General features: G+C 36.4%; 1 protein-coding gene across 18 annotated transcripts in view; it reads right to left on the bottom strand.

The window, feature by feature from the left end:
- Nucleotides 1–13941, bottom strand: part of ZMYM2 (zinc finger MYM-type containing 2) — an 87042-nt gene that overhangs the window by 22689 nt on the left and 50412 nt on the right. For all 18 annotated transcript variants that reach the window (XR_010080010.1, XM_063394621.1, XM_063394622.1 and 15 more), the window contains 2 exons: nucleotides 13503–13653; nucleotides 2946–3118 (listed from right to left, as the gene is read on the bottom strand). Coding sequence is in view for 17 of the 18 variants with exons in the window: in XM_063394621.1 (XP_063250691.1) it covers nucleotides 2946–3118; nucleotides 13503–13653 (324 nt within the window). In the remaining variant the exon portion in view is untranslated. The remainder of the gene's footprint in view (nucleotides 1–2945; nucleotides 3119–13502; nucleotides 13654–13941) is intronic.

The following is a 13941-nucleotide window of genomic DNA, read 5'->3' as shown; positions in this document are numbered from 1 at the left end:
CTGTCTTTACCATTTCAATTACTGCTGACTCCACTTTCAAATTTCACCGCTGTTGACAATCACTGCTGAGCTCACTAGCCACAATAATTTTTCTTTGCCTTGGACTGTAGTTCCCTACCTCCTACTTATCTTTGCTGCAGCCACCTGACCCCCACTGAATACAGAGTCATCGCCGCACATGCTGACTCTAATCAATTTTCCACTGTAGCCTCGCATGACCTGTGTGCACTTCAGCTGCAGCACTGTCACCAATGTTTCCCAGTGTGTATTTAAAGAAACAGATTTCTGTGCTGTTCTCAGGACTGTATACTCTTTTTCAAAGTAATTTCAATGCTCTAATGTAACACCAAATGATTGAAACTGTCATCAAACATCAGGCTACTAAATGATTTATATTGATATTTCCAGGCATTTTCTGGACTAACATCCAAACCACTGCAAGCAAATTTACAGAAGGAGCTCTAAAAACTTAGGGAGCTAACCTCAAGACGCCCAAAATTTTACCTCTTGTCTTGGAGGTGCACAGAACCCACAGAAATTTCCTCAGAACTTGGCACCAACTGGTAACTGCAGCTGGTGCCCAACAGATGATCAGGACTAAAACTATTCTTTTACATTTCACTGCCTCATATTAGCTTTAAAGGACTCTTATCTAGGTAAGTCTAATAAACTGTTAATACTTCTAGGTAAGCTGTTATGCTTCTACCATTGCTAACTTTTTTTGGCTTTCTGAGAAGAGAATTTTGGCATTCAGGGAAGTGCTCCCATAATACTTGATTATTTTAAAAGGTTACAATGTTTTCCAGATAATACAACATGAGAAAGATGTGTCCATAAAAAAAAGTAGACAAAGAAGATGGAGACAAACACTTGTTTAATGAACACAATGATGGTCTTAAAACATTACTAGGTTATTACTACTTATTTCTCTTCATGTATACATTCACTGAAACTCCAAAATAACACTGAACATTGCATAAATGAGACAAAGCTCATACATAAGTAACTATTCTTTTAAGAAGCTAACAGACAAAACAGCTAATGAAGTACAAATTCAGAGAATGGTCCTTATCTATTCTGCCTTCCTATGTTTTGATCATTGTCTATTTTGTCTAGGTAAGAACACAAGCTAACAATGCACTACCAAATCTAAGGTATCTGGAGTGACTTCCATAAAGTGGCAGAAGTTACCAGCAAGGATGCAAAGAAATAAAAAAGAGAATTTTAGCAACAGACAACGATTTCCCAAAACCTATTATATGTCTTTCCCATGTAATAAATCTCAAGCTTTTTAAACCAAAACTCAATTGTATTAAGGCATTAAGAAGCACTTGAAAAAAATTACTGTCAACAGTTCTTCATAACAGAATCCTAGTTCCACTAGCAAGTGTAAGATTCAAAAAGTAGAAATATCTATTACTTCAACATCATTGGAAGTTTCAAAAGTTACTAATTATTAACAAATCTATTTGAATTGCCTTTTTATGACATCAGATCTAGCACTCCTCTAACACAGTACCAAAACAGCATTTAAGCAGACTTCATGGGCCAGTTATTACCTTATCCCATGAATCAGGATAATCTGAAGTCTGAGTTTTCAAGTGGTTCTCAAAGCTGAATCACAGAAAAAGCTTACAGAGAAGCTAAGGCACATGAAAGTACTTTGGTATGCACACCTCCAGACTATATGCTTTGCTGAATCATTGAAAGATTTTTAAAGCACACCAAAGATTTAAGTTTTCTATCAGAAGGCACTTTTTTCACAAGGATAAATTTCATCCCACGTTTTAAGGCATATAGACAGATTAAATATTATTGTATGAAGTTAATTATTTCAGTTAAGAACTTTGCAGCCAAGCTTTGTCACCCTATTTTCGTGTGAGCCAAAAGAAACACATTGTGGTCTTCAGTAGCTTTCTTTTAGGAATGACTAACAAGACCCTACATACATTATTCAAAATAAAGAATTTACAATGTTTGGCTGTAACATTTCTGGATTCAGACATTCCAAAATATCAGGTATGTCTTCATATTCAGTTCTTTTATGGTAGGTAGATCATCTTGAATTACAGGACTTGTATCTAGCCCTCTAAGATTTCAGGTGTTTTACTGCCTTCCAGGCTGTGTGCAGAATTTTGGTACGGTGATGAATTTTGTACTGTCTTTTTTGCAACTGCATCCACAGTGTAGTTCTTGTTTTGAAATTATCAGTGTAGCTTTCCAGGGCGTTCACACCAGAGGTCAAATATTTTATCCATGGCACTAATCGCAGGTTAAACCCAGTCCAATTTCATCTTTTCCTTTCAAAAAATGTAAACAAAAAACCTCTTATTGTGAAGTCTTTTGCTGGTTGTGCTTCACAAGGCAGTTAAGCTTCCAGAGACTTAGAAATAGATGCCATCTGATTGATTTAAACTTTTATTAGAAATCCATTTGGTCTTGCTTTTTCCTTTGGCATCCTTTCCACTGGGAAATACTGAACAATCAAAGCCTCTGCAGTTCAAACTGTGGGAGAAGGGAAAAGGCAAAAAAAGAGGCAAAAACAGGAACAAGAAAAACTCTGCTAACGTCAGTTAACTCAAGGTATCCAGCTGCTACTAACAGCGTTTTCAACATTCTGAATACACATTTAAGAAGTTTTGACAAGAAAAATGTAGTATTAACGAAAAAAATTTGGAATTGTAAAGTAACAAATATACATAGTAATTTTTTGTTTTTCTGTAACTCAAGACTTCCTTGCCAAACGAATTAATAAAATCAGATGATAGAAATGCTGCTCTAAGTTCTACAAAAACTCAAATGATGAAATTAATACATTTGCTAATTCTATAGCAAATGCTTTGCTGAAGTAAGCCATTTGCTGCACAGTCCTTGAGATATCCTCACATGTGCATTTTTGGTTTTTTTAACTGTGGAGCTCTCGTCAAAAATTCTGAGTTACTTGCCTTGTAGTACCAGTCCTGAAATTTTTTACAGCACTCTTCACTGCAGAAATCTCTCACTACACCATCAAGTTCCTTAGTGGCTCCCTTTTTGCACAGCTGTGAGCAGTAATTACAAGTAACACATCTCAGTCCTAACCGTCTTGCAAAGTCTTGTTTATATAGCAGCTTGCAGCCTGGAAACAGATTTTAAACATTAGGAACAAAGTAATTTTTACAAAAAGATATCACAGTTAAGAGTTAAATATCAAAAATTAAGTGAATACAACAACAGCTAATAACTGGGGCTTCAGACAAATTCAGGTTGCATAGTAAGGCTATTATTTCAAGACATTTTTTCCCAAATATCTTCCCTACACAACTCTAAGGTTTTCCTGCGACGCCTGCATCTTTTTCAAAACCCTATGCTGAATCTTTGTTTATCAAATTCCTGAATAAACAGTCAGGAAAATAAAACATGATTTTCTTTTTAATACAGACCCGTGCAAAAGCATTAACTTGGAGTTACATTGCTCAGTTACACATTCTCAAAATGCTACAGATCCAGACAACACTATCTACTACAGAAATACCTATCTTCATGGATCAACCTAATTTTATTACTATCTTTATTTACATTAATAAAAGAAACCATTTAAGATAATTCATTCATATTTAAAAACACTAATATGTACACGATGACCTAAGAACTGAGGATTTCTTAAAAAACGTAACCGTAAAGCAAACAATGGTCAGTAGCGAGAATTATGCAATGACAGAAAATTACACATGGAATTTATGAAGAGTTTGTATGTAATTAATATTTGAAATTTTTTTCACATGGGGTGGGGTGGAGGTGTTTGTTGTTTGGTGTTACTTTGGTTTTTGATGGGTTGTGGGGTTTTTTGTTGGGGTTTTTTCATTTTGTTTTGGGGTAAGGGTTTTTGGTTTTTTTTTTCATTTACTATGCAGTCTTAATTTCAAGGTTGCCATAATGAAAGCTATATTCTTATCTATATTCTTCCATAATCTGATCCTCCCTCAAGGAAACTAGAAAAGACATTCTAATATATCAAACGCATTAGAAGTTGAATACTTGTCTTGGGTTGAAAAATGTAACCAAAAATGTGAATTCTATTTTCATCTGTTGAAGTCGGTTGGGAGATCTTGTTCTTTGTCTCTTGTAACTCGGGGGGGGGGGGGAAGAAGGTGGGTGCCTTCTGTCAATGGGACACCTGATAACACCAGATAAGGCAGTGCCTCCTTATCTCTTCCTCCACCCAACCTCCTCCGAGGGACATCACCTGTGAATGGGCCATTTAAGGCCTCTCACACGACTGATAACATCACCTCATTCCATTGTGAGATGCTCCACCCAGTGGGAGGAGCCAAAGCCTTTCCACTGGCATAAAACCTGCAATGCCAAACACCAATTTAGCTGGTTTTCTACTGAATTCTCGGACCCATCTCGCCAGGACCCTTTTTTTTACAGGATCATCTCTACTTAACAGAACAACATCTGATACTCCAGGAAGACTCATTTGGACTGCTTCCCGCACCCTGAGAACAGGGTGTCAGGTCATATCTTTGACTCTGTCAGGGTTTTCTAGGACTTTTATTAGTTTGTTTTTGTACTACTACATTTGTATTTTTCTTTAAATATTCCTAGTAAGCAACTGTTATTCCTATTCCCACATTTTTGCCTGAAAGCTCTTAATTGCAAAATTTAATAATTTGGAGGGAGGGGGTTTTTACATTCTTCATTCCAAGGGAAACTCCAGTTTTCCCTCAAAGATACCTGTCTTTCCAAACCAAGACAATACTATAGCTATTATTTAGGCTATTTTCAGAATATGTTGTATTTAAATGACCTCAAATCCTGTGCCTATTCAGCTGAAGCCTAAATCCTACGCTGTATACCTCTGTAATTGTCCTAATTTTATGGGAGAACAGAATGAGAAGGTGAAATTAACTGTCTATATCAAACACTGAAGGGACGAGACAACATTTACAAACACCTTAATCTAAGGTACTGCACCTGTTTTTATGATCTACCAACTATCATAATACCACCAAAGACATGAACTCAGGTCTTCCAAGTGTCCACTCTGCTAGGACATCGATATAATCTAACAGATGCAGACTTCTGTACTTCAGATAAGTTATAAAATTCAGTAGGTAACATACATGCTGTACTTCCTCTACCATACAGAATATAAAAATACTATAATGTATTCAGGAATTTCAATTATGTGACTTCTGCTGTTGTTTATTAGGATAGAATTCATATGTGTGAAACCAAGATACTATTTTTAAATCACTAAAAGCACAAGAATGCAAATGGAAGATGCAGCAGACTGAATCTTCCAAAAACAAAAGGTTATTGAAGAACTTTAACTTGCAATGCAACAAGCTTTGCTAACAAATTAAATTTGTTAGTAATGTCAAAACAAGACATTTATAGAATATTGTACAAATGTAGGTTTAAAGTGGTTTTTTGGGTTTTTTGTTTGTTTGTTTGTTCTTTGGGTTTTGTCTTTTAAGTTCTTTAACAACAGAATAAAGAAAATTACTTGCACAGATGGAAAGTGCCGTATCCAGTAACCATCCTTACAGTGCAACTGATCTGGACTTTAAATGCATTGCTTTGAAGGAAATAACAATCCTAAAGATAAGTGTGTGCAAGCTGTTCATTAAAAACAACAATTAAAAGCAAAATTTCTTGCCAGTATTTTTTCCTGCTGGCTGCATCTTTCATTATTGCATGGAGCATCATATTCTTTCCACTTCTTTAGAATTCCAGAGCTATCTTTGCACCACAATGTATCTTCCTCTTCAGTTATCTCATAGAAAAGCCACCCAAAGCTGAATTACCCTTTCAAAACTATAGACTAGTACCAACTACTCTACTACCAACCAGGCAAGCGATGTCCACCTGGCTAAATAGTTTACAAAAAGGAATGGACAAAATGGACATTTTTCCTGGCTGCTGAACTACAGGAAGTAAAGTTGAAGATGATGCTGCTGTTTTCTTAAAAAAAGTTATCAGGTAAAAAATTTTCCACTCTACAGTCAAACATTTCCCGCATCTCTGTGACTCATGAAAAATAATGGTCAGTGAACATTAAGTTAGGGGAAACAAAAAGTAAAAAATTCCAGCCCTTAACACCGAAATGCCTGAAGCACATGGGTTTTTTTATAGAACACTGACTGTAGTGCTTCTTGCTAAAGGAGGTCTCTATAGAATATAAAACCCCAATTTTTCTAGAACTTTAGGTGTTGACAGTAGATTGTTACAGCCCTGAAGATTGCTAAATTAGAATTTTTGCAACATCATGAGCAAAACTCCACAGATTTGCCTGAAACTCTTTATGTGTTTGTAATAGATGATTTAATCTACAGGGCCAGGGAAAATTTGGCTTAGCTTCAAGACCTTGTGACTTCAAACAAAGAGAAATCGAAATGCTGTTTTAGGTCTTCAGTAGTCTGCAATCCAGGATATACATTCTTATTACAATGCTATGGCTTTGGCTAAAAGAATAGACTTTCTTTGCATAGGAAAAGGTATTTGCCTTTGGCAAAACATAACAACTTGGTCCTCTCTTGCACAAGAGAAATCCTGAATCAGCGTAACAGTAATGCCCATACTGGCTATGTAGATGTGACCATGAAGTGGGCTTTGATTTACAGCACATTAAGGGGACTTGGGGTTCATGAGTATAAGCACTGCCTAAAACCGACAGCTGACAGTTCCAACATTTTGGAAAAAAAAAACAAACCTTAGAAAAATCTAAGTTCCTCAAGATTTGTACTACAACATCAGACCCACAAGTTACAATGCAATCAGATGGAAACCTCTACTGCTTTAAAGTGCCTGAGAGAAAACAGCTCTTACTTAGAAAGCAATTATAAGCACGTTATTTAGCTCAAGCTACGCCAGTCAGTAATTATGGTCTCTATTAAATAAAGTTCTGACACCATCCCACAAGCTGGCTGTCTCAGAAAGACCACTAAGGACCATTTTCAGAAGTATCTCCAACTCAAAATCTGAACTAAACAACAATCAAGTAGATGAGTATCTGATAACTTAATATAACATATCCTTAATTACACTATTAGTATTCTGGCTTCCAAGCAAAACCCAACACAAAACCTTATCTCTTAAGAGCCCTGAAATTTGGTTTCTCACATAAACAGTAGAGAGAAGAAAATTATCTGAACACATACAAGAAAAGATTGCTGACAAGACAACACCCAGGCAGTTCCTCAAAACCTTTACCTCAGGGAAGTTCCAGATTAAGAGAGATTCCTTTCTCTTTACAGATCCAAGAACTGCCAGGTTCAGCCCTGCAGAGTTGCCCACGGCAGAAAACCTGCTTCACTTGACTGACTGCAGTCCCAGGGCAAGTTAAGCTACTAACAACATGATCTTATTCTACCAGCAGCACCTACCTGAACTGGAAGTTCAGTACATTCCTACATCAAGCAGCTGTGTAAAAAGGAATGCTGAAGCAGAAATAACCCTGAGTCCTTAACACCAGTCCCTTTTTACCACAGGGACTGGTATCTTCTATAGAAAGTAATTGTTCCATTCTAAAAGAATTGGTTCTTTACCTCTGAAAGGCTGTCCTTATTAAACAACCTTCGTCCTTCAATTAACGTGCAACATATGCTGTTCCCTCATCTTGTAATAACTGTTATCTGTTCTACAGAATAGCAACAGGCCTGTAGCATCACAAGTTATGTCCTAGAAGCTTTCTAGAGCTTGCTCCATCCAGATCTTTCTTCTCCATCTCCCTCTGTACTGATTTGCATGCAAAACCTCTTCCATACCCACACTGCTATCACCCACTGTCTCCAGATTCATAATAAACAATATTATTTTTAGGAAAGCAGATGCAATGTGTCCAAATTCTGAGTCCTGCTTGGATTATTGTTAAAGTAGACCCTACCCTTTTCTGTGTAAGGAGAAGCTGTGAATACCTCTTCCTTCCTTGTCTTCAATTCAACAACCTTTTATTATTATTCAATCCAACTTTCATACAACCTCAGTTTATTCTACTATTTCTTGATATTAGTACTATTTCCTTCCATTCTCCTCCCTCCTACTCCAATCCAGTTACCCATTTTGCTTATTCTTAAATCTTTTCAGGTTGATAACTCTTTCATGTTAGTAAGAAGCATCTTTATAAGCTTTCTTCTTCTTGTGCTCATAAACTCAGCACATTAAATTGCATCACCCCTTATCTCCAACATTCAGTGCTGTCTTCGCTCAAAGAACTATCTCAAACTCCTTTAAAAGATACCAGTGGAATTAACATTGAAAAATGAAAATCTAACAAGGATCACTGGTGTCAAACATTGCACAGGATTTCACTTGATATTCTTTGCTGTGTTACAAATTATCTCTCCACAAAGAAAAACAAAAATTTCAAGACTCAATGTAGGTGCAGAAAATTTAAATTATATTACTTGAACATTATCAATGTTCTCGGTCTAAAAAGGGAAAGGAAGATAAACAATCTCTTCCACAGCATAGTTCTATCTTTCCATTTCCCAACTACAAGAACTCTGTCAGAAATATCAAAACCCAGGTTAACAAATTAAAACTGTTAAGTCATTTCAGAAGAGATGCATTCAAGAAGCACTATCTGGAAACTACATCCACAATGAGACTCTTCCACAAGTGGAATACCACAAGAAGCAACTGTCCAGCTCTTCCACATGCATTTGTCTATGTGGTGCAGAACTATGTTTTCCTTTAGCATGGCCAAGAGACTTCTCTTGGTGTTTCTATAGCAAGGGAGATTGTTAAATACCTCCTAAGTGACTTATCAGACTTGAATATGCTGTCCCTTTTACCTTCAATCATTTTTATAAGCAAAAAGTATTATTTTAGCTTTTACAGTAACAAAATTTGTTTGGAATAGCCATCTGTAGCTCAAAGATTTAAAATCAGACTACTTAATCAGATTACATGTCCTGAACAGCCATGGCCATGACCACGCCCTCTGTGCCATCAGAGCTCCCTAAAGAAAACTGCCAAGGCTCAAAGAGATGCCAGGAATGTCCCATTCTAACTTCTGTCCATAGCAGTCAAAGGATGTCATAGTGCATCAGAATAGCCCAGGCACCTCTAAAAACCTCCAACATTCACTTCTACTTTTCTACTGACCCAGTTTTTACGAAAGGAATATCTTCCTGTAATAACAACATGACTCTTGCAATTGTAAACGAGTATTTTTACGGATCATGCATTTTGCAGTTTTTAAGACATGTCCTGCTTTTCACTTGTCCCCTTTTGCCAGGATATCCCACCCTGGTACCAAATAAAGCTTCACATGCAAGTGACAAGTAAACTGACATTTCAGGTTAGAATTTGCCTCAAGAGGGACACTGCAAAAAGAAGTGGTCATGAGCAAAACCAAACTAGGCAACATAGCAAGACTACATTATTTCAACATGGCAGGCCTCTGTCAAGAGCTGTAGAAAGGGACGTAACAGCTCTGTGAAGCACAAATCCAGAAGTGTGTAAAAGGATGATTCCTTACTGTCTTCAAAAATTTCTGTATGCTAGCCCAAATTCTGTATATTTTATTTTTAAAAGCAGTATCAGTGTCTCTAAAAAAGATAGCTGCTAATGTAAACTATTTTTAAAAAGCTGTGTTTGAACAGTTTCTGTAGCTCTCACTTTAAAAATAACAAGACCAAACGTCAGGAGCTAAGAGATTCATGCATGGTTGATGGCAACTCCCTTCATGACAAAGCAGCTCAGCATGGCAGGGCCAGATCACCAACTCTTCCTTGGCCCATCCACCACAGAAGCCCAGCAACTCTAAGCCTTAGCAACACTTCATACCACACATCAGTTATTAAATAATTATTTTGCTGTTTCTAGTAACAACAGGAATTGCTATAAATATCACGTAGTATCCTAACTGACTGTAAAACACTGGTATGTAAGCAGCCGTATAAAACCTATCACACCTATGTTTTGGCTATCTCATAATCTGTAATTTTTTTATATAAATCTAAAAATTAATCAATTACTCATTTAATAGTATACTTTACCAAATAGTCCACTGGGCAGTACTGGTTGGGAAAATCCCACTCTAAAATCTACAATGCTTTAACTGAATATACACCTTTCCCAAAGAAAGGTACAACTACTTAATTTTCTAAATTTATTTTTTCACTTGCCAACTCTACAGTATTTTAAGAGGTTATCTCTACTTAGATGAAACACCAGAGACTTCTTCAGAGAAAACTCAATATCTGCACTGAGTTTCGTTTGCAGAAACCATAATTCCCAGAAATCTATTAGCAGGCTATCAGGTTCACAGCTGTCTTTTGTCTACATTATCCATTTATAAAGAATTTCCAAGCATCAGATCACTAAGTTACTCAAACAGCTTATTGACCTTCTCTTCTCTAGAAGATTACCAGATATGAATCAGTGTTATTAAAATTTGCATTATAAAATTATTGGGCTGTGTTGTTTAAGTCATAGCATTTAGTTCTACTGGAAAGATGAATTAAGTAAGTCTACACATAAAATAAAATTATGGTGATACTCATCATAAAATAGTTTCATTGCTGTATTGCCAAAGACTGATTTGTCCTTCCCAGAAGGAATATATATTAACAAAAACAAAAAACCTCACCCACTCTCAAAATACCCCAAATCTAGTAACTTGAAGACTTCCTCAGGATTAAAAACTTGTACAGCCTATCCTCAATTGTCACACATGCAACTACACATACATAAAAATCCACAAGCTACTTCTTACTTTGGCATACATAATATTTATTTTATTTAATTTAGATACAGATATTTTGGAATGCAGCATTCTAGTGGCAATACACCAGCACAGCCTCAGCACCAGTGGAACAGATTAAACTCCTTCATCTACTCCGTTAGGCTGTTTATCCCCCACATAGCATCCGATTTTTGGACAAAAACAGAAAAAGCATCCTATACTCCATGAAAGAATTAATAACCATCTTTAGCACAAAATCTAGGTCAGTTCTAATCACACCTTATTGTAATGGAGGTTTCAGCTACTTCCTGCACATGTTTTTAAGTGTCTCAAGAGAAACATATGAAAAACAGAGCTGGAATAAAACCGCACAGAAATACTAACGCAAGAGACTTTAATGTGGGTGCTGGGGTTTGTGCAGAAATATATATATATATATATATATATATATGTATATGCTTGTGTGAAAAAAAGCTTCAGGTATGAAGAATGGGAGCAATGACAACATCTTCAGTACTCCAGCTGGGCAGCTATAAGCAGTCCAGAGATATCTGTGGCTGATCTTATAGATGCTTTCCCATCAGTTTGCACAAAGATGAACAAGTAAGTACACTTACAGAAATTTCAACACGTGTTTAACTTCTGATTTTATCTAGGAGCCTTTTATAAACACTCCCTGAAAATTCCCTTGAGAGTTCAATTTCTTCCAAAAACTGCCAGCAGCTTTTGTGACTGAGTACCTCTGCCTATTCCTTCTCAAACTGTGACACACTGTCTTCTGCTGAAAAATCATTGCATGCTCAAAAAAAATCTGTGTTGATGAGGTTCCTTGAATAATATGTAACATCAAAACCTGGATGGCCTCCACATCCAACTAGTATTTGGTACTTGTACTGGTTTTGTTATTTCACAAACAGTAAGACATATCTGGAAGATTGCTTTGAAATTAAGGACAAACCAGTGATGTTTAGGTGCTGGAAAAGGGGGAAGAAAAATCTACCATGTCTGATGATGGAACTTCTATTTGTTAACTTCCAAAAGTCCACAAAAGTCCTGGCCCTGTCCTTCCCACATCAGAGCTAAGCACTATTAATTCCTGGATTGCACTATTTCTGCAGCCACTGATGACAATTAATCGTTTTTCTTCAAAATCAATGGTCTAGGATTCCTTCAGAATTTCTGTCCAGGTCATAGGTTTATTTGCAACAGAAACACATACAGCTCTTTGTCATATGCATCACAAAGTAGAACTTAGAGACAGCTAGCAGGTATGCACTGTCTTTATTCAAGTTACCATCTACTTAACGGTGTTTTTGATTATCCTCTCTCTACTACTCCGTGGTTCAGATCATCACAGTAAGCTTTACTCTTTACAGTAACATCTTGCACATTCACCCTCATAAACACAGCATTTGCTCTTGAGCTGGCAGTCCAGCACATGCAAACTCAATGCATCTGGCAACAGATTCCCGCCACTTAGTATCTATATTTACACAGGAGAGACTGGTTTTATTTCTTTTTTTTCTTCAGATTTTCCAATAGGAAACAAAAGTCCTCACTTCCTTCAAGCCTCCTCATACGGAAGTAGTAATGGCATGGCTGGCAATGAATCTGACTCGTTCACTGTGACAGCCATCCAGCTTTAAAATGAGGAGTCATAACTATGCACAGTAATAGAAGCATATACTTTAATCTCCAGAAAAGTATCTTGCTCTGGTTTGAATGCATTCTGTGGAACTGTTTCATTTACAGAAACAATTTCTAGCTAGAGGTTGCTGAGCAATGCAATGATACACTGAAAGGCTAGGCCTTAATTTCTGTTTTTTACTCTCCAGCTATCACTTTGCAGTCCAGAACACCACACTCCATTCTTCAGAAACAAAAGACTGCAGAGTCCTGAGCTGTAAGGGAATGGCATGGAAGGAAGACTGCCTTAGCCCTGCATTCCAACCCTCTCCAGCTTAACAGGAACCTCCTACAAGTAAACTCCCGTATCTACTATTTAATCTGTCTGAAAGCAGAGATTTCCACAGGTCTTACCAAATCACATTAGAAGCACTGTCATTACAACTAAGGAAGAAAATATTCACCATATTTGTGAATGACAGGTCATCCAAACTTGTAGTTACACTTCTAAGATCGTGATTAAATACCAGTATCAAACGACAGCTCACCCTCAGAAGTGGAAAGGATAGGTCCTTGTTAAAAATTTATTTTGCTGTTTCTATTAAAATCATGCTTTAATGCAACTTCAGAGAATCCTAGGCCCATAGAATTCTCTTTCAGTTTGTTTTCTTTTTGAAAATTCAAGTAATTAGTCATATAAATTGTAGTGACAGTAATCAACACACAGCAACAGGCATCATTCAAGTTATTGCTTAAGTAAACCAATCTAAACCAACACAGAACTTCTACTGTTGTGCTTGATTTAGAAAATACTAATCAAAGAGAAAGCTTGGTGTTCATCAGTGCAGTAAATGTTGTATATGCATTATAAGAATGTCTAATTTTTTGTGCATATGTATATATGCAATGAGCATAAATATGTGTATGTATTTATACACACACACACACACAAAAGTGTTAACCTGAACCTGGACTAAGTGGTGAAAAGCTCTAGAGGCAGCTCAGATAAATTTAAAAGTACCTGCCCTAATAATAACAGGTACTATCACTTCAAAATTAGTGAACAGACTTCTTGTTTAGCCTCAAGCAGAACAGAATGAGTTCTTACCTTAAATTTTATTATATAGAAACAAAGTAAATCAACAGGAGTAGAATAATGACCTGTACCTCAGGAGAAAAACAAATACATACATACCTTCACTGCAGAAGGGTCTTTTGATACCAGAGAAGTTCACTGTTTCATGGAGCGTTTTCTCTTCCTGACAGTATTCACAGTACGTAACTATGCAGTGCAGTTTCTTATAATCATCAGAACAAGCTCTGCTGCAGAACTGATACACTTTGTTCTAAATGCAAAGTTGCAAAGCATCATGAATAAGGTTAATACATAAAATCTTAAGGTCTAACTAGTGCAACTTGAAATAATAGTTGCCATTAAGACAACTTACAAAGTAAAATGAAATGTGAACACATAATTAGATATTTCTAATGCTAAAAAATTTATAAATCCCAATTAAGCGCACAGTGCTACAAATACTAATAATTTCACATGAAAACACTGAACAGAAAATATGCCATTCAATCTCAGCATAGGCTCTTTAGATACTTCTTTCAGTTCATAAAAAAAGTGTAAT

Source organism: Prinia subflava, chromosome 3 (assembly GCF_021018805.1).
Source record: "Prinia subflava isolate CZ2003 ecotype Zambia chromosome 3, Cam_Psub_1.2, whole genome shotgun sequence".
Taxonomy (NCBI): domain Eukaryota; kingdom Metazoa; phylum Chordata; class Aves; order Passeriformes; family Cisticolidae; genus Prinia; species Prinia subflava.
This window is presented reverse-complemented; position numbering and strand designations above follow the sequence as displayed.